The sequence below is a fragment of the Empidonax traillii genome, unplaced genomic scaffold (assembly GCF_003031625.1).
Source record: "Empidonax traillii isolate 1590-97213 ecotype Southwest subspecies unplaced genomic scaffold, ASM303162v1 scaffold104:size2570737, whole genome shotgun sequence".
Classification (NCBI taxonomy): domain Eukaryota; kingdom Metazoa; phylum Chordata; class Aves; order Passeriformes; family Tyrannidae; genus Empidonax; species Empidonax traillii.
This window is the reverse complement of record NW_020955297.1, coordinates 2,373,252-2,392,959: the sequence shown is the minus strand read 5'-3', so window position 1 is coordinate 2,392,959 and position 19,708 is coordinate 2,373,252. Positions and strand designations below refer to the sequence as shown.

General features: G+C 42.4%; 1 protein-coding gene across 30 annotated transcripts in view; it reads left to right on the top strand.

The window, feature by feature from the left end:
- The window catches only part of CADPS (calcium dependent secretion activator), a 213,897-nt gene that overhangs the window by 143,383 nt on the left and 50,806 nt on the right, over window positions 1–19,708 (top strand). For 6 of the 30 annotated variants that reach the window (XM_027882335.1, XM_027882328.1, XM_027882325.1 and 3 more), the window contains 5 exons: window positions 136–199; window positions 975–1,098; window positions 13,432–13,538; window positions 14,740–14,748; window positions 18,986–19,142. In XM_027882335.1, coding sequence (XP_027738136.1) covers window positions 136–199; window positions 975–1,098; window positions 13,432–13,538; window positions 14,740–14,748; window positions 18,986–19,142 — 461 coding nt within the window. Of the gene's footprint in view, window positions 1–135; window positions 200–974; window positions 1,099–3,485; window positions 3,555–4,419; window positions 4,438–13,431; window positions 13,539–14,739; window positions 14,749–18,985; window positions 19,143–19,708 lie in introns of all 30 variants that reach the window. The other 24 variants (XM_027882308.1, XM_027882322.1, XM_027882321.1 and 21 more) reach the window with 7 other exon arrangements.

Sequence of the window (19,708 nt, the reverse complement as noted above, 5' to 3'; positions counted from 1 at the left end):
TTACCCTGTAGAAAGGCTGCTCATTCCAGGCAGACAGACCAGGGAATTGCTTGGGCATATTTAGGAAAGCATCTTTTATAGCTCAGGAAAGGCTTGTTCACATGCACCTTGTCTGACATGATGTGTTTTTTCTAGGTACTGCTTTCCATTTGGCCGTCCTGAGGGTGCACTGAAAGCCACTCTGTCGCTGCTGGAAAGGGTAAGCACAAAAATAGCAGAGAGTCATTAAAATTACCTTTATTCATGTACCTTTCCATCTAGAAGAGCTTTAGGAGCTGTTGGCTTTGCATAGGACATACAGTTAATAATAGTAAACATTGAAGTGTGAGTGTTTAGGTGTCTCTCCTGCTTCAGCTCGAAGGCAGGTGTGTAGCCTGGCCACTAAAGGCAGCACAGCCTGTGTCTGTTGATATGTGAGGGTGGAGGATCTCCCTGGAAAGGATCCACACCACAGATCCTTGTCAGCGATGCCTGGCTGCTGCCCAGTGAAATTCCCATCCTCAGGCAGACTTTTCCCCCCTGGATCTATGAAACCTGATCACCATCATGCTCCCCATCCCTATTCCAGCCTTCCTGCTTCTCTGACATCCTTCTCACCTTTGCTAACCTGCAGTATGGCCAAGCTCACACCCAAATCTTAGTCAGTGAGCAGACCCTGGGAAGAGCAAAACATTGCCTGGCACTGGGCAAGCTGTGATGGATCTTAATGTCATGCCCTAAAAAAACATCAGCACAGATGTCAGGGTGTGCCATAGGGTGTAGATACAGAAGGGGAATAATACAGGAGGGGTAGGTCCCATGTCTTAGGCTGGCCAAGGTGACCTTGTAGCGGGTCCTGCCTATTGTACACATGCCCCGAGAGCCACACAGCACTAGCGTAGGGATGGATGGATGGATGGATGGATGTGCTGGGCTTGGAGAAAAGCAGTTCCGTGTGCCCGATGCCACAACAAATCAGATTTTCTTATGTCAAGGTTCTGATGAAAGACATAGTTACGCCGGTTCCTCAAGAGGAGGTAAAAACAGTCATCCGTAAATGCTTGGAGCAAGCAGCTCTAGTCAATTATACTCGACTATCAGAGTATGCCAAAATTGAAGGTAAGGCTCTTCCTTTGCGAAATTATGATTTTTCTTATGTTTCTAGGCGGCAACTGTGGCTGGGAGCTATTTAAAAGAAGCTCATTTGCTATTTATTCCCTTGTCAATAAAACTGTTGTGATTCAGAATAATTTTTGTGGTGTTGGCTTCAGAAGCAGTTAAGAATGGAAGCTATGCAAAACGTTTCTTTTTCTGGGAAAGAGAGAGGAAACAGTTAAAAAGAACTGTAGCTTTTTTTCTGTGATCGTTAGTGCATTTGGCCAGTGGTGTAGTATTCAGACTCATGTCGTGGTTTTAAAAAACAAATTGAGAAATACTTGGGATGTCGTCTTTGCAGCTGAAGGTATAGTGCAGCTAATTGCTTGTGACAGTTCAGGAAACAAATGAAAAATAAAAAGCTGAAAAACTGTTTAAATGTATGTTTAATCGTTTGTAGCCAATTTAAAATGTCTTTTTTTCTGGAAGTGTTTCATTGTCTTTGCAGTTTGTATAACAGTCATTGATCAGTGATCCCATACTTGCATCAGATTTCTTTCTTGTCACTCTAAATCTGGCATAGCTGATATTATTGACCTTTTAAGTTATGGGAGAATAATAACCAGTGACCAGAGACACATGTAGCCATCAAAAAGACATTTTAAAGTTTGCTGGAGGATATGTGTTACTGAAGCTCTACGATACAGTCGTTCTTTACATGTTTTCAGTTTATGTTGGTACCCTGTTGGCTGCTGTTCCCAAGTTGAAACTCCCACCCAACTTTTTCCAAGTTCCCAATTGCTTAAACCTCTGTGTTCCAGATGAATGGTATGTTCTGCTCTACACTCTGGGTTTCTGTTATGTGTGATGTGAAGCTTTCCCACAGCCAAGATTATTGTTGTATGCCTATAGGACAATATTGAGAGGAGGAAAAAAAACCCCTAAAACTCCCTCTGATTTGTTCTTAGTTCTTGTTTACATGAAAAATTGGGTTGTTATTATATGGCAAATTGTCCAGGTTCTGTACATGACATGTCCTCTCTTTTTCCATTTTTTTTCTGTCTAATGATGCAAATTGTGTACCAGTGGTAATGAATTCATTGTTATGCATCCAGTGAGAAACACTTAAGAATTGGGCACTAAAAGGATGTTTATCAACTCTTGACTTGGTAATGAGTGACAAAAATAGAGAAGGAACGAAGGTTTCATAAGCACTGTATTATCAGGCAATTTATCGAAGTACTCAACATCACAGGATATTTTAATTGGTGTATTCTGTAAAATGCAATGTTTAAATATACTTGACAAGGGTGGAGGACTGAGAATCAAAAGCAGCTTTTCTGTTGATGGATGCTTTCTACCCAGGGCTGGCTCCCTTAGGTTCTCTGTGCAAATATCACTAACTCGTTGGTAAGATTTGCTCTCTTCTTTCAGATAAATCTATGCAAAAACAAACTTTATGATCTGTAAGTAAAAATGCATTCATTTCCAAAGTAGAACAGTTAGTGTGTACTTTTCCTTTTGTGCCTCAATTCTTCTTGGTTGTGTTAATTATCTGCCCTCTTTTTTGCACTGTGACTTTTAGGTCTGGGAATACTTTGAAGCAACAAACCTATTTTTTTCCAGCTACCTTTTCAGGGAAATAGTTCATTCCACACTATCTGCTCTCTTCTGCTTTTCTCCTTCTTTATCTGTGATTGGCCACAGCCACTTTTTGGTGCTATTTCTACAAAAGTGGTTGTAACACCAATTTCCAAGCATGCTGGGATTGTTAATTCGAACAACCCAACATCCGCCAGCTGCATGCATCAGGTTTTCTCTCATGAGCATAGTCCACTGTATGTTCAAATGCTTCCTTAGAAGAGCAAATGCCACGTTTCTCTTGGTGAGACGTGTTCCTGCACATTTTACATGGCTTTGAAATCTTGCTTTTGAAAGCTGACATTTGAATAGCCACGTGTTAAAGGGACTTTTGTCAGAGATGAGGAACCAAATCAGTAGCAGCAATGCTTGAGGCTATGCTTATGAAGAAATACCTGTGAAAGCCTTAGATACTGAAGGCTGAAATCCTTAGTATCTTGGAGCCTTAAACCAGTGAAATTCTATTTCCCTCTATTCATGATGTTTTGATCATTATATTCTTGCAAACAGTTCAGAGCAAACCTTTAGAGTCATGGTCACAGCCTCTCTTGTGACTCATGGGCATGCTGAATGGTTAATCCAGTAAATCTCAAATTTTAACCCTCCTTTTTTTTTTCTTTTTTTTTTTTTCCTTCTTTTTATCCTGTGTGTTTCCCAGAATACTCTATGGCTTTCCTTTTAACCTGATATGAAGTTTTCCTCTGACCTATAGCCTATAACCTCTTTACTTCTGACCTAAGCCTCTTGCATGCCCAAATCCTCTTTTATAGGGAAAAAGAGAGAAATGTATGAGCATCCTGTCTTCTGCTTGGCCTCTCAAGTGATGGATTTAACCATTCGTGAGTACCTACCACCCTCCTCTCCATGCTGTCCTCGCTCTCTCTGTTCTCATTACCTCAAGAAAGTCCAGATCCAAACCAACTCACTCTCCTTGCTTCAAGTCTTTTAGCATTGGCTTGTCTGTTGCTTCTGTCTGTGAAACCCAGTGTGAGAAGTCCAGTCACTTTTTATCAGCCTAAGCCAGGTTAGACAATTAACCCATCTGTTTGTGACAAACTCAGACCGTCTGTAAGTTTTTTCCGTTCTTCTTTATGTCCGTGACCTGAATGCATTTTTACTTTGCTTCTGTGTAAACCCAATTTGTGAAGTGCTTGTCACTGGTACACAATCAAAAGGTAGCAGCTACATCGGGGAGAAGTGAGCTAGAGGTCAGATAAAGGACACTTGGAAAAAGCCATCCCTTTGCCTGCGTATAAGATCTTCACCCAATCCTGTGTTTAAGATCGTTTAAGGCTGTCCTTTCTCTGTACATCAGATCTTAATGTCTCCTGTCTGTTAGCTCTCGAGCGGAAGGATGCACTTTACTTGCTCTCCTCCTCGATTTTTTTACTTACTCCTTTGCACCGAGCTCTGGAGGGGACATCCCGACCCTGCTGTCACTCGGAGATCCCCTCTGTGTCCTCAGAGCTCGCCTTCTCTGGTTTTCTATTTGTGCAGCGTTTTCTCTCACCTCCGTGAAAGGAGCTTCCTTTGGTAACCCCATGCTTGGGGGGTGGGGGGCAAGACGGGGGCGACTTTTCTTCTTTTCAAATGTCATATATCACGCATAACTGGGGGGCTGTGCGGTCCACTTGCTCATTAATCCTGCATATCTGTTCTTGTTTCTCTCTTTTCTCTCCTTGTTGCTTTCTCTCTTTCATATAGAGAATCAAAAGGATGCAGGTGAACAATTGTATATGCATTATAAATTGTTAGGACTGTTGAGTTATATTTATTTTGTTTTCTATTTTCATAGCTCCTTAAGATATGTACTCCTTCAGGCTGAAAATGGAGATGCATTGATACTTAAGGAGTTAATTTGTGCTGTCTACATAATCTCCTTTTCCTCCTTCCATAGACTAGAGCGTAGATTAGAAATACCCTATAGAGATGTAGTATCTTCTTAGGAGATAGTTGTAGAGGAGAATCTAGTCTTTGTAAAGAGAAAGTTTCTTGTTTTCCAAAAGAACTGCAGCTCATTTTGGGTGAAAAAATGTTGGTGATTTGGCCATTAATTTTCCACACCTAACAAACACATTTATAAGTAAACTAACGTTCATTTTTGGTTTCCATACCTTCTGTTTTATGCCCTGATGGGAGGACTGGGTTTTTCTTTATTTCTTTATTTCTATTTTTTTCGTTAGTGTGTAACAAACAATCCAGTGGGACAGAAGTTGTGTTTGTCTCTCGTTTATAACCTGTGGTGACATGTAACAAGGCAAAGGCTCAGCTCAAGTGCCCGTCTCTGCAGAAGGGATGGTGGAGCTCTGCAGCCCCTGGTCTCGTTTCTGTTGTATCCCAGAGTCCTAGTTCCAAAGTCCTTGAAACCTGAACTGTTCATTATTTTTGTGAGTAGATTGTTCTGTTTTGTGGTAAAAAAAAAAAAAAAGGATCAGGTTGATTTCAGCTCAAAGGAAATTTGCTTCCCCAGACCTCCTTATCTCAAATTTGGCCCATAATCTATTGCATGACATTAAAATTAATTGTGAATAAAAATCAGTGTTTAGAAAATGGAAAATAATTTTTCCTTGCAGCTATTAAAGGTGCACAGAAACAAAGAGCAAATAGAACAATCCCAATTATTACCCTTAACTGCAGCAATGAAAGTGAGCCAGGCTGTTGTGCATTAAGCAGAATAAATGCACTAAGCATCATTCTTGCTGCAATGGCCCATTGCATGCCTACAGTTTAGAAATTCAGAAGGACATTCCTACAGCCCACTTCATTTAAAAATAAACCTGCTTCTTCTCGATGCTTGGAGCGAGTGACAGGGCACAGGGAGTTGTGACTGTGCTGCTTTGTGCCCACAAATCTCTCTTTGTCTTACATGAAAAATTTTCAGGCAAGGTCAGCAGGACTCAACTTGAAACCAGTTCCTCAGCTTAAGTGAAGTCAAAAGTGACTGGGCTTTGGCCTGACTTTTTATTTATTTTGCCAGAAGCAAGAATAAAAATAAGATACTGAAAACAACTTCTTCTTAAACACACAAATGTCACCCTTTCGTGTCCTTTTTCCTGAGAACTTTGTAGTCTCTTGCTATGTTTTAAAATATTGAAATAGAACATTAAACAGGAAACTATGCTAAAAAAATTAAAAATTAATTGCTTGCTTTAATTACTGATCAGACAAAACTACTAACACTCAGTTAATAAGTATAACCTTTTAATAAATGTTTGTTTATTTATATGTCAGGAATCCACAATTCCTTTGGAAGAGAACAACTTCTCCATCCCTTGTGCACAGGGTTTGTGAAATGTGCTGCACTGTCTTGGAGTACTGTGGCACTGAGGGATCCCATGAACAGGAGTGCAAGCTTGCTCTGCTGGAGATGGGTACAGGCAGCTCTAGAGAGGGTGCCAGCCAAGGCAGTAGTTGTTAATTTGACAGTTGATTGGCTTGATGTAAGACTGGGTTGTTTTGGTTTTTTTTTTGGTTTTCAGACCAAATATTTCTCATATTGCAGTTTGGGTTTGGTCTCTGTAAAGAGAGGCTTCTCGTGGTAGTGCTGAGTGCACAGAGATGAGAAACAAAGACAAGTCTCGCCTCGGTGCTTAGTGCTGGGATTGCAGAGCAATGGGATATGTTCTGGAAAGTAACTGGGAGTAGAGGGACCCACTGAACTCCTATTGTACTGTCACCAAGAGAAATCCTCCACTCTTCCCAAACATGCCAGGTTTTTGCTGCTCTGGCAGCCACTCCATCCCCTTGCAAGGAAGCAGGGCTCCCGAGGCACTGCATCTCACTGCGCTGGTGAGCACTTTCCTCCCTGGATAGACTGACGGGGAAGCCAGACTTCCCCTCAAAGCACACCCCATGGTGATGCCAGGGTGAGTGTGAAGCTCAAACCCAGTCAGTGTGGGGGTCAGTGCTGCCCACGGAGCAGCGAAGGGGCAGCTGCAGTGGCCGTGGAGAGACAGACATCTCTCAGATGCCTGCACCAGGCTGGGGATGCGGGTGCACCCCCAGGAGAGGGACTGAGCACAGTCTTGGGCTGCATCAGGCCCAGCTGGCACCAGCCATGGAGCATCTTGCACGTACAGTCGCCCCAGCAGGCGTGGAAGGCGTCCTCCGCCGAGGAAGCAGGAGCAGGAGAGGTTGGTTTTAGACTAGAGCGATACAGCAGGCTGTTAAGAAGCAGTGGTATTTTTCAAGGCGCTCGTACTGGCCCTTGTCACAGTCCCATGCTCACTTTACGTCACTTGCCTTCCCTATTTCTGGATCCCAGCCTGGGAAGCTCTGTGCACATATCCGTAACTCTCAGCTGAGGAGCTGAGCTGCCTGGCTGTTAATCAGGTCCAAGACAAGGAGAGGGTCCTGTATGATTTGCCAGCCCATCCCCTGCTGGGCAATCCCTCCAGCATTTGTGGTAAACCCCAAAGCTTAGAAAGAAAATAAAATTATATCCCTCAAGTAAATACGGATGCAAAATGTATGAAAACATCCATCTTTTTATGTGAGGGTGTAGGCTGAAGTCATTAATAAATCCTACACTTTCACTCAGACATGACAACCTGTATCCATGTGCTGCTGAAATGCCGCTTTATTTGTTTCATTCCTTGAAGTGGCATTCAGTTGTGTTTAATGAAGGATCGTTATGCAGCTTCTGAGATTTCCTCTTGCCCTTTCGAAGGCAGTGTTTAAGGCAGTACAAAGTTATTACAAGAGGTTCAGTAATCCGAACATCTACGTTCTGACATGACGTTTCTAAAAGTCTCTCACCAGCTGTGGAGCAACTTGCTGCCTGGGGCATGACACGCAATTCAGACAGACACAAATTCTTCACTAGACTAGTAATGATCAGGAAATAAGGAGATCAGTTTGCTTTTCAATATGTTAAGTTTTTGAGGTGAACTGGAATCTCTTGCTGAGTTGAAAAAAAAACATTTCTATGATTTTTTTCTTGCCTTTAAGATAACACATCTTATTTTAAAAGAAAGAATATTGTTACTGAAATCCCTTTCAGATATATGCAAATTCATTTTATGAATATAATAAAAGGCTGTTTTGCCTTTTCCATTATGGCTAAGTCCATTATTTTTTACAATTGTCTTGATAAGAGCAGCTTTTTGTATCATTTGGATGATTGGCTTGCAAATGAATGCACACATAACTTAGATACTTTTTACTTATTCCAAAGAAATCCTTGTAACAGTGGCTACACTTCTAAAAATTACAAAAAGTCAGTAATACTCTTCTATTGCAAGTGTAATTCTTACTGTTGCTGATGTAACCCATGTAGAAGTCATGGTGTTGAGTGAGAAACATGTAGTTTGAAAATCTTTCAGTCTGTAAAGTCACACACAGTGAATTGTGTGCAGTAACATACCCAAAGTAGCACAGATTTATCAATGTACCTGTTATACTGATTTCAGGCTAAGGCTGAAGCTTATTGCAAGCACAAACCCAGAATTTGCCAAGTAATTTGAGCTTCTGCAAGTACTTTATTTGCCAGTATCACACAGAAGCGTAAAAACCTTTGGCAGAAATTTGTCCAGGAAAGCACTTTGTCAGGTTGTTGGTAAGGAAGAAGCTGCTCCTGCCTCTGATTTCAGTGATGAAGGTGTTTAAATCCTACCCATCTGACACACACAAGAGCATTTCTGATACTAAACTGGCTGTGGTGAGGGATTAGAGAGGAAAAGGACAGGGGAAAAAAGAAAAGCCAAAGTGAAACAAAACCTACCCCATGCACTGCAGCTCTTCACTAGCAAGTGCCTCAAAACCCATCCAACCTTACACATCTCCCTCGCTCCGAGCGGGAGCTGAGCCACTCCTGAAAGGTGAGGTCCCTCAGAGGGGCCTCACCTGCCATCCTGGGGACCTGGACCCAGAGAAGCACATAAACTCCAGTACCTCGTAGGGCATGGCAGTCACAACCCCATTTCTGTCTAAATTTACAGAGGAAACTAATCTCTTTCCATAGCCAGACCTCAATCTTTTAAATTTTCTTGCCATAGAGACAACAAAGAAAAGCATGGGTTGGGACTCACAGGGTGTTCAGTGCCCCCAGGAACAGAGAGAACTCTTCTCCTTTCGCTCCAGGTGGTTTTGCAGCCGTAGTGCAAGAGCCTTGAATTTGGGTCTGAAAAATTGGAAGTAAACAAAAGAGCTGAATATTTGTGCAGATTGGGCCAGATCAGAATTATATCAAGAGTTTGTTGCTTATCCTGCTGCAATGCCTTGTGGAAGCTTGTTTCCAAGAGCGGGTGGTGGCAGGGGGATGCCAGGAGCAGGGGAAGGTGCTGGGGGGGTCTCACAGAAGTGAGAGCCACCCCGGGGCACTGTGCTGACAACTGCACAGCGGGAGCCTCCTCCAAGCTGTTCTGTACGCTCTGCACTAGCGACTCGTGAAGATGCTGCTGCATCTCTTTCTTTTTCTTCCTCGTCCTTCTCTGTTAATGACTTTTCCCTAGGACAGAAATCACTTGCACTAGTCAGGGCCCATTCAACACCCTGGAGTCTGGATGTCCATGACGCCCGAGACCTATTTTTGGATGGGTAGCAGTTGGGGTTGCAGGGGCTGGACTCACATTAAAGGATGCTTGAGGGTTGCAGTGCTGAGGTGTGCGATGGGATGCAGTTCTGGGATGGGTTTTTACTCTGCCTTTGGCAGTCTTGGGATGAGGTCTCTTTGACACCCCCAACTAGGCACCCAACAGACGCCCCTCAGTGGCAAGGGGTTCCCACCCCACGATTGTTGCGTGCAGGTGGGAGGAGATATGCAATCCCCTCTCCCCACCATCCCTTCCCATCCAGGGACCTTGGCACAAACTGATCTCCATAGTGAAGGGCAGTAAAAGATTCTTCTTACATCTACATGTCAAGCTCAGGAGCCATCAGTGAGTAGTCAAATTGAATTCTTGCTTATATTTTAAATTAGAGTGAAAGTCATTAGGCCAATGCCCAAAAAGCAGTTATTTTTGTCACTTGAGGCTGAGAGGTTTGGTTCTGGGGACAAAGCCACCCTTGGTAAACATTGAACAAAGATCAGGATTACTCCAGAGATGAATGAATAGATTTGCTTTTCCTCTTACAAGAAAACAAGGAAAAGAAAAAAAGCTAGAAACCAGTAGCTTAAACCTGAGAGTCTGAATTAATCATTACACAGCTTCAAAGACTAAAAATGTGTGTGTGTGTGTGTATGTGTGTGTGCACGTGTGCATTGTATGTATGTTTATGTATGTGTGTGTATGTACTGAGAGGGGTACCAAACTAACTCACACTCTTTAATGGTTTACTCGAGTATTCTTTATTATACTTTGATAAGTGTTATGATTCTGTGAGGATTAAAAGCAATCAGAAATCTCCTTTGCACAAGCCAACTGATTCTTTTTTCCCCCCCTGGAAAATGCAAGCAAAATGGCAAGGACTTTTGGCAATAGAATGTCCAGATAAATATGCCAGATTCCTTGCAAATGGCATGATTAAAAATAGTCACAATGCTGCTAAAAACTGTTATTAAAAGGAATAGAAACTATTGTGTTAATATATTCACACTATATAATTTATTCTCTGGGTGTATGTAAAAGGAAAGGCTATTTTCTTTGAATTTTTCCTATGCTGATATTGTAAACTATATGACAGATGGGTCAAGTCCTGATTGCAGTATTCTAACATTTGGAATAGCAAGTAACATATTTGATAGAGCTGGCAAGTTTTTATATATGATTCAACCCAGAATATAAAAGCCACTAGAATTCCAAGTTGAAAATAATTAAATGAGCTGGAAACGATCAGGAACCACACATTTTTAAGTGACAGATTTTTTTACATGTTTAAATTGCACAAGAATATTTTATAGCTCCCTTTAACCAACAGTGACGTTTAAATCTAAAATGTGTAATTGATATTTGCAAAGCAATTAATTCCTGTGGCTCATTATTCTATTGCTAAATGTACCTAAGCATTGGGGCGCTGACTTCAAGTCATCTTTTTTATTTCACCTTTTCTGAATTCCAGAGTTTTAACTGAATTAACCCATTTCAGTTTCCTTGTGTGACTGCACAAAGTGCAGTTTCATACTTGCATTGAATTTTTAACTTTCTGATTGCACGATACCGTAGGATGTTTGAATCTGCTGACTTCTAGAGTATATGTGTTGTTAAATGGTGTCATTACCGTGCATAACCTCAAATACCAACAAGCAAAAACCCAGCAGCTTATTCCATTTGTATTTGATCGTTTCTGCTTATGTTCCTTTCAAAGTTTCCATCTTTTTGTCACTGTTTATGAAGTCATTTGTCTCTTTACTTTTGGCGTCTCTCTCCCTCATGCACAACAGCCCGTCCGCCCAAGCCTAAGCCACCGGCTGGGCCACCACCATCATCTCCTCAAACGCAGACTAACATGATAAATCATATGCTCAAAGGCATGGCCAAACAGCCGCCAAGTACTGTAATAGTCTTCCTTTCTTTTATTCAGTGGTTTTCTAGTCTAGCAGCCGCTTGTGTAGCAGTAGAAAGCTAGTTCTCATGTGCAGCTTTACACAAAATACCTAGCGCGATGTGGTAGGTTTTAGAGATTTAGAGGTAGCATTTATTTCAAAATGTCCACATTTTTTTGTCTAGCAATGTCTGACATATGCAACATTTTCAAATATCAACGTCAGCACAAAATAACATTGTTGTTGCATAACATTTTGCATGAAAACTATAAATATGTATGAGCTTTACATGATGTTGGATGAAATGTTTGATAAGTATATCGTATACGTTTCATGTAACTGTCAGTGCTCCAGCTATCTTAGCAGAATATTCTGATGTATAGTAACTTAACCAGGGAAATATTTAAAATAAGAAGGAAAAAAATTAAGATTGACATCTGCTGGCTGCCAAAGTTGTATAAGCATCAATATTTTCTTTAAAGACAGCATCTCTGAGCAGTTGTTCTTATTAACACTTTTGTCTTTTAGTTATATTTGAGAGCAGATCAGTGTTGCAAATGAGAATGGGTCTGATGCTGCTCTGATCAATGGAAAACCTTCCCCTTGGCTTCGGAGGTACAGAAACAATCAGATCTTACTAAGGGACCTGTCTTTGAGCTCCTTTTGCAAAAGGAAGCGGTTTCTTTTTCTTGTAGCTGGTGAGGTACTGGATTGAATAGGACAAAGACTAAAGAGTTAATCAGGAGCTCTGCAATTTTAGTACTTGCCCAATAAATAATATTAAGGGGAGCCTGATTTTTTTGTTTGTTTCCAGCGATACAAGAAACAAAAGGAAAACTCCAGAAGAAACTCCCGGGGCCCCTATCTGTGACGTTCACCAGCAAAAGCGTAGAGTTCATTTGCATGGTACACTAGCAGAAATATAGTGTGTGTGGAAGGCTGGAGAGAGATGCCCAGTCAGCACCTGACCTGCCAGCAGGACTCAGGCTGCCAGCTTAGCTGGGATCCTTTAGAAATCCCAGTGGTTCCCAGTAGTGGCACTTCAGTACCTGCAGTGCTAGCAGTTCACTGTGCCAGGGTCATGCAGTCTCCTCTACACTGCTAATTACAGATTGAATTGGTCATTTGGGTTTTTGGTGCTTCACTCATTTATGAGTTCTGTGGGACCAGAATTCCAGTTGGTGCAGAGTTGTGAACTGGCTGTGTAGTGCAAGGCTCCTCTTCGCCCTTGCTGCATTAGAAAGCCAGCACTGGGACCTGGTTGTTAACTGGAGACACGTGTCTGTGGTCTGTGTGGTGCTCTGGATCCCCAGGGAGCAGGTCTCCCATTCCAATTCTCCTCCAGGCAACCATCCCACGGAGATTTTCCACGTCCCAGGGCAGTGAGCTGCAGGATCAGCTCACAGAAACCTCCTTGGCTGCACTCAGCCGGCTCTGCAGAAACTGTTGTTCAAGGAAAATATGATTATTTTCTTTTTGCCTACATTATTTCTAGTGAAATACTCTTAAGTGTTCCATATTGTTAGCACCTCAGATTTTTAATGTGTTATTAATCATATAAATCACTTGGAAGAATATAATTTAATTATTTTTTAAAGTTTTCAGAAAATGCTGCAAAATAACTCAGCACAGCTAAACACCAAGCTCCAGGATTTAAACTCTTTGGTTTGTTTTCCGGGGTTTTTGTTGTAAAGTTGCATCTCTTTTCCTGTATAAATCTTACCTCTGAACATAGGATTTAACCACTTTCCAGTCCCTCCAGCATGCATAACTCCTGACCCTTGTGGAGTTAAATCCTGGAGCAGGGCAGACCTGCAAGTTTTACTTTCAGTAGCAGGTGACATTTAAATTTCTCGAGTGACAATTTATTACAAGTACAGACAGATTTGTTTGAATTGATCTTCTTAAAAGAATTTTAAAATAATACAGACACGATTCCTATAATAGCATCATCTACGTCGAAGGATACATGTTTTTCATATATTAGTGGCCAGATGCTGTCTTTAGGGAATGTGATGTTCTTATTTGAGCTAATAAAGTGCCTCCATAAAGCAAAACAACTCTGACAGTATTGTGAAATTTGGAGCTGGAGCACTGTATTTTCATAGTATAATAACGAATGTGGCTTTCTGGTTTGCTCAGTACTAATTATATAAGCATTTAACATATGCATGAAAAGATCTTTAAAGCTGCAGAATATTATGGGATTTTATTTTTTTTAACCTCTGAAATAACTCACTGTACGTCTAGCTTTTCACCCTGCTTCCCTTTTAACTTGAGTTCTTGTACTACAGAGAATGTAGGCCGGTTAGTCACACCAGCTAAAAAGTTAGAAGACACAATACGTCTGGCAGAGTTGGTAATTGAAGTCCTGCAGCAAAACGAAGAGCACCACGCAGAGGTGAGCAGCGGCGCTCGGCGAGGTCGTGTCCCCCCAGGTCTTCAGCAGGCTCCAGGGGGAGCCTTGTTTATTTATGTGATGTCTTCCCAACTGGTGCTGGGTTCTGTTCTTCAAAAGCCACGAGTATTCTTAAGTAATGGTGCTCGAGTACGATGAAGGCAAAGTACGGTTCAGGAGGAATGTGTTTTCAGAGGGGAGGGAGGGCTGAAGGAGGAATTAATTAAGTTGTGCTCTCCTCAATGTCAGTCCGCAGCCTTTCTGACAGCACTGGAGCTGAATCTGGACAAAGAGTTCACCACCAACTACATACTTGCCAGAAAGGTCATGTTTCCAAATAATGACCTGTGTGTGTGCCTCCAGCCAGCGTTAAGAGTCCCTGCAGCAGCTCCTGCTGTCTGGAGGGAAGCAAAGAAAACAACAAGAAAACAGAACAGTTCTCCTTTCTGTCCCTTTCTGAGCATTCCCTGGGCCCCTACAATACACAATTAACTCACCTGGTTTCCTGTTGGCCTGTTCTGTCTTGGCTTATTGGGAATACTTCAATTACTAGTCGTGGAGGTTAGGATGAATTATGCTCAGTTACTCATTATTTGGGTTATCTAAGGCCTAATACCACTCTTAACTCTTCAAAGCACTTTAACAGAAAAATTCATGTTTTAAAACCACTGAAACTGTGTCATAGTCACATATAGACCAGAAAATCGTGAGACTTGGTCCTGGAAACATTTGATCCCACAGGCAGCTGGCATGGCTGGCTGCAGTCCTGCTCTCAGCACGTCAGGACATTTCTGCCCGAGCAGGTGATGTTGCATATCCATGTAAGTATTTGCAGGATTGAGCCCTGAGTTCTCTGTAAATCTGGTGCTCTTGAATGCGTATTGAGAAGTGGATAATTTTAAAATTCAGAGGGAACAGTTATTGTTTATGGTTGTAGGTATTGTAACACTCATTCACTATTTTCTCTTTTCCTTCCCGTCGATATATATATATCTATATATACTCACTATATTTTGCATTAAGAGCATTTGATAAATAATTTCACGATCACCTAGAAATCTTTCCGGTGTGTATTAAATTTGCAGTATAATTTTACTTATTGATAATACACAACAATCCACAAAACCCAACTAATGCCTGACCGCATATTTAAATTTCCTCCCTGTTTTTCTACTGTTCATTCAATCTTGGATGATCCTGGCAGGGGAAAGAGGTATGTGACTAAACCGAATGAAACGAGTCACTCCTGTCATATTCCGTGCATGCCCTCTCAGTGCCATGTTTCCTACCGGGATTTTACCCGGGTTGCCCTCGCTTCTGTAACTTTGACCGAGGAATGTAACAGCAACTTTGAGTCGGCTGCTTGCAGGGCTGGTAGCCTGACACAGGAGGGTAAATGTGGCATAGCAGTCCAGTCCATGCATGCAGCAGTGGGTATATTTTACGAGCGCTGCAGTTACATCCCAACACAACCCTACCTGCCTGGACTCGCTCCTCAGCCTGTTGTTACCTGTCGTTTGCATTCACCCAACCTCTAGTACACTGTGGTGGAGATGGACTAAGTACTACACGAGTGCCTAGAATGGTAGTGGTCTTCCTCTGGTTTTGTCTGTATGTGCCTTGTACTGGATATACAGTATTTATATGTAGAGAGAGAATATACGGGGTGAAGAGTGAAATAAACCTCATTTTTTGCAAAAGCAAGGGGTGCTCAAGAGCATTGCACTTGTGCGCAAACTGCTTTATTCCACTCCTCACCAGCAAAGGCTGGATGTACAACCAGCTGGGAAGAAGCTGTTTTTTAAAACACAGGTTATTTTGAAAAGAGCGGAGTTCTAAAGGAAGTGGTTATAGGATCGGTCGCGCTCAGCCAGCCTCGCTGCCAAGATCACCAGGAGGAAGGCTCAGAACTGTTCTCCAGCATCTTTTGTGTCACAAGGTTTTGATTAGAGACAGAAGGTTAATGCCAACATGGATAGGAGGCATATCCCGGTCCGTTGTTCTGAACAGTGACCTGGAAGGGTGAAATCCATCTCTCTCCAGAGCCCGGCGCACTGTCGGTGCGTTATTGAATCCCTGTCCTGAGGGTGGCTGTGGCATTTCAGCAGTGCACAGGCAGTTGGCCAGCTCTCTGCACACTTTGAATTGCACCCAAGGAAGAGAGAGAAGAGGCTGGGTGGTTTATCAGTGATTTTTATTATGCGCTGTAGCCATGTTATGCTGTCCCAGTGCAATGAGAATTGCTGAGGCATTGCACTTTTTTTTTCCTCCAAAATAATTCCAGGTGACTTTTTTTTGACGTGTGGAGAACATTTGATCTACGAGGTGCAACTCTTTGGTCTACTTTGGATATTGAGCAGAAAATTAAGTTGCACTGCTTACTGAAGAAATGCCTTATTTTACTGAAAAACAGCAGTTTTGCACTTAAAATATGCCCCATTTTCCCTATGTGGACATCCAGGCAGATTCCTTAATGAGAACGCAGAAAGTAATACTCAGAGTGTGGAAAATGTTCAAAAATCATTACAAGAGGAGTACTGTATCTAGTCAGTTGGGCTTGCCATGAGAAGGAAGCAACCCAGAACAGGCAGAAATGCAGCAGAACCCATGTACCTACGTCTGTAATCTGGGAGCGGGAGGTCTCTGTCATTGTGTCATCTCTCCCATCAGATGTCTCCCAGCTCCCTTTCCCTTCCTCTGGATGACTGATGACAAATGCCAGAGACAATGCCATTCACCTATTTTTAAACTTGTGTTTTCTCTCTCTATGTATACATATGTGTATATGTATATATGTATCTTAACTTCTTGAGGTCATACATATATACATGTGTATCCATGTGTAAAATATACAATAATAGGTGTGTTTGGCTGGAAAGCACACTTTTTTTTCCTCCTTTACACTGTGATTTAAGCAAAGCAGGTAAGTAGATGGTAAATAAATGAAATGTTACCATCTTGAAGGAGATTTTCTAAGTATGTTATTACTGCAGGAAGGTTCTGCTCACTGAAACTAGGGAGGAGGTTGAGGATTCTGACATAAGTTAGAGACTTACAGAGATGAAATTTGACCTTTCCAGCAAAAGGAGAAACTGTTACTGGTTCAGGCTATTTTTTTTTTTTCACCAATGATCACATGCTTTTCTTCATAATTTCCTTTTTAAAATAGCTTTTTTTCTTTTTCCCCTTTTTGTGGAAGCAGGTTTTTATTGCAGGACTCTGAAGCATTTACGCTGGGATTTGTTACAGAAGATATTCTTTGGCCTCCTCTCTTTTCCTTCCCCCACAAAATCCCGGTTGCCGTTGGTCCTTCGTACCGATCGCTCAGTGCCCACAGACCTGTGGGCAGTGTCTGGTGGGTGACGCCACAGCAGGCTCTGGGCAGGCAGAGGCACAGCCAGAGGAGCCACATCAGAGCAATGACAGCTCCAGCACCCTCCTTGAAAACCACAGCCAAGTTTTGCTAACTTAAGAGGACCCTCCCATTTCTCAGCACAGCTCCTTTCCCACCTGCTTTGGGGAGAAGGTTGGAGTGGGCATCGGGACCAGACTTGTGCCATGACGTTTTTTTATCCTGTGTGGTCTCGCAGTGGTTTGATGCCTCCTGAAGTGGCACTTGCAGACATTCTGCATCAACTCTGCAGATGCCCAAGGCCTCCACCACCACTGCCACTGAGCCTGCTGAGCACCCCCTCAGCAGTGCTGAGCAGCTTCATCTACAGGCCTGGGCCTGGGGACAGTTTGCAGACAAAGGAGTCTGCTGTAGCCACCTTGTCCCCTTGCCATGACCACAGGGACATTCACCTCCTGGTGTTGCCACTCCAGGCACAGGCAAACACTGAAGCTGTGCCTTCATGGTACAGCCCACCTCATCCACATCATCACCCCTGTGACAGGGCAGGCCCAATCTAAGATTACCTTGGGGTTTAGGTGGTTGTTGTGGTTATTTTATACCTTGGATATGCTCTAGGAGCAAAATGCTGAGTGCAGTGCTCAAGCTGTCCATGTCTTCACATCAGTTTTAGATCAAGTCATGGAATAATGGCAGGGCAGTCTTCTTTATATTTTGGGAGTACAAAGGAGTGGAAATAGTCCCAAAGACTCTGTGCCAGTATCATTGGCAGCTGAGAAGTCAGGACAAAACAGGAAAAATGAAAGGGGTCCAAGGCAGTAACCTGGTTTGGGGATGCTGCTCCCTCCCCATGGCCAAGTGAACCAGCAGCTGGAGTTGTGCGGTGCACATCAGTGCAGTTCTTCATCAGTGAATCAAAACTGAACCCTGAGAGAGTGAAAGCCCATTCTGCTTATTCATGTCTGCTAAAATCTGCAAAAAATGCCCCTCCCTGGCTGGCAATTCCTCTTTGAACTGATTCCTCTATTCCCAGTCTCTTCCGTTTCATCTCTGCTCTTGTGCCCATGATGGAAGTTTCTTTTTCTCGCAGAGTGCCGCAAACCTATTCCTTAGATCCTTTAAGCCACTTGAGTGATTTCCTGTCACTTCAAAATGACAGCACATGGTCCTGTCTACAGCACTTCTCATATTGCATGTTCCCAGCCAGAAGTGGCTTCTGAACACGCATGCATGCGTCCGCAGCATTCACATCTGAGCCATGTACGATGTGAATGTCACCTCAGAGAGCCCGCACAGCCAATTTTAAGGACCCATGTGCATGAGAATGAGTTACTTCACTGATATTTTTTGGTTTTCAAGTTTAGACATTTTTTTCCTGCCTCTGTGAAAATACAGGCTTGCCATAGATATATATTTTTTTTTACCTTGGCATGTTGACAGTAGAGCTTTGTAATGAGTTCCTAATCAGTAGCATCATGAAGGTGGTAGTGTGTTTCTATGGGCGTGTATAGCTAACCATGTAAAATGAACAGTGCTGCAATAACTTTTACTGGTCATGCTTGAAATATCTTTAAAGGAAAGTGTGAGTGATTTAGGACAGGTTTTAATGTCTCAGGCTTGTAGCTGTTCAAGACAAACAGAAGTAACAAATCCAAGTAAAATTTAAACTGTTGAAAAACACAGCAGAAAACCCACAAGCACAGTGAAGAAACTCCCAAATTTCTATACTTTAGAATAAGAATTAGTTGATTTTTTTTCCTGATGATTAGCATCATTACAGATTAATGAAGTCATTTATTGTAAATTGAACAGATGAAACCTTCTTTGCCATGTTATAGCTGCGTGCCTTTACAGTGGAGCTCTGAACAGATCCTCTACAAGAAACCTTTACCTTAGAATAGCAGTGCCTAATTCTGTGATTAGCACGGCCCGTGCAGGCTAGCACTCCAAAGCACTGTTCTCTTTACAATAAAGGTAGTTTCCATGGGATGCACTTTTTTTTAAATTTATTTCTGGAGACGTGTGGCCTAACATCTTCCTCTAACACACTTCTCTAACTAACACTCTTCTTTGTTATCTTTTTCTACCAACTCTGAAGGCCTTTGCTTGGTGGTCAGACCTAATGGTTGAGCATGCGGAGACCTTCCTGTCACTGTTTGCAGTGGATATGGACGCTGCGTTAGAGGTGCAACCCCCAGACACCTGGGACAGCTTTCCGCTCTTTCAGCTCATAAACGATTCCCTCCGTAGTGACTGTATGTATTGTATTTTGATCATTTCCTTTTCAGTGGGCGGCTCAGGTTACTGATAATGCTTTCACAGCCTCTCCGTACTGCACAGAGAACTGAGATGGGTAGAGATTTTACAGTGCATACTCCTTTAGCAGCAGCTTGATTTTGTTTCCGTTGCCACTAGAAAAAAAAAACACACAGACACCCCTTAAATACCTCAAAGGTGAGAAGTTGAACTTTTATTTTGCTGCTTCTTCTCAAGTCTCTTGGTAATGGCTGCCTGATAAGCAGGGAATTAGGTACTCTATCTTGTAAATGTGTGTGTCGTTTTATATGTGTGTACTGCATTTATTTAGCATGAAGTAAACCAGTCCCTGCTTTAACATGTTATTAAAGGGAGGAAAATATTAAAGTAAATGGAAGCAGGAGTAGTTCAGAAGAAGATTGCTTCATGAAATAAGACTCTTCCCTAAAGCATGTGGGCCCATGCCTTAAAAACCTGTGTGAGGATTTGACACTTGCCCAGGTGGTCCGACCGCTCCCCAGGGAGCTGATGGCAGAATTGGCATTGCCTTCAGCCAGGTCCCAGA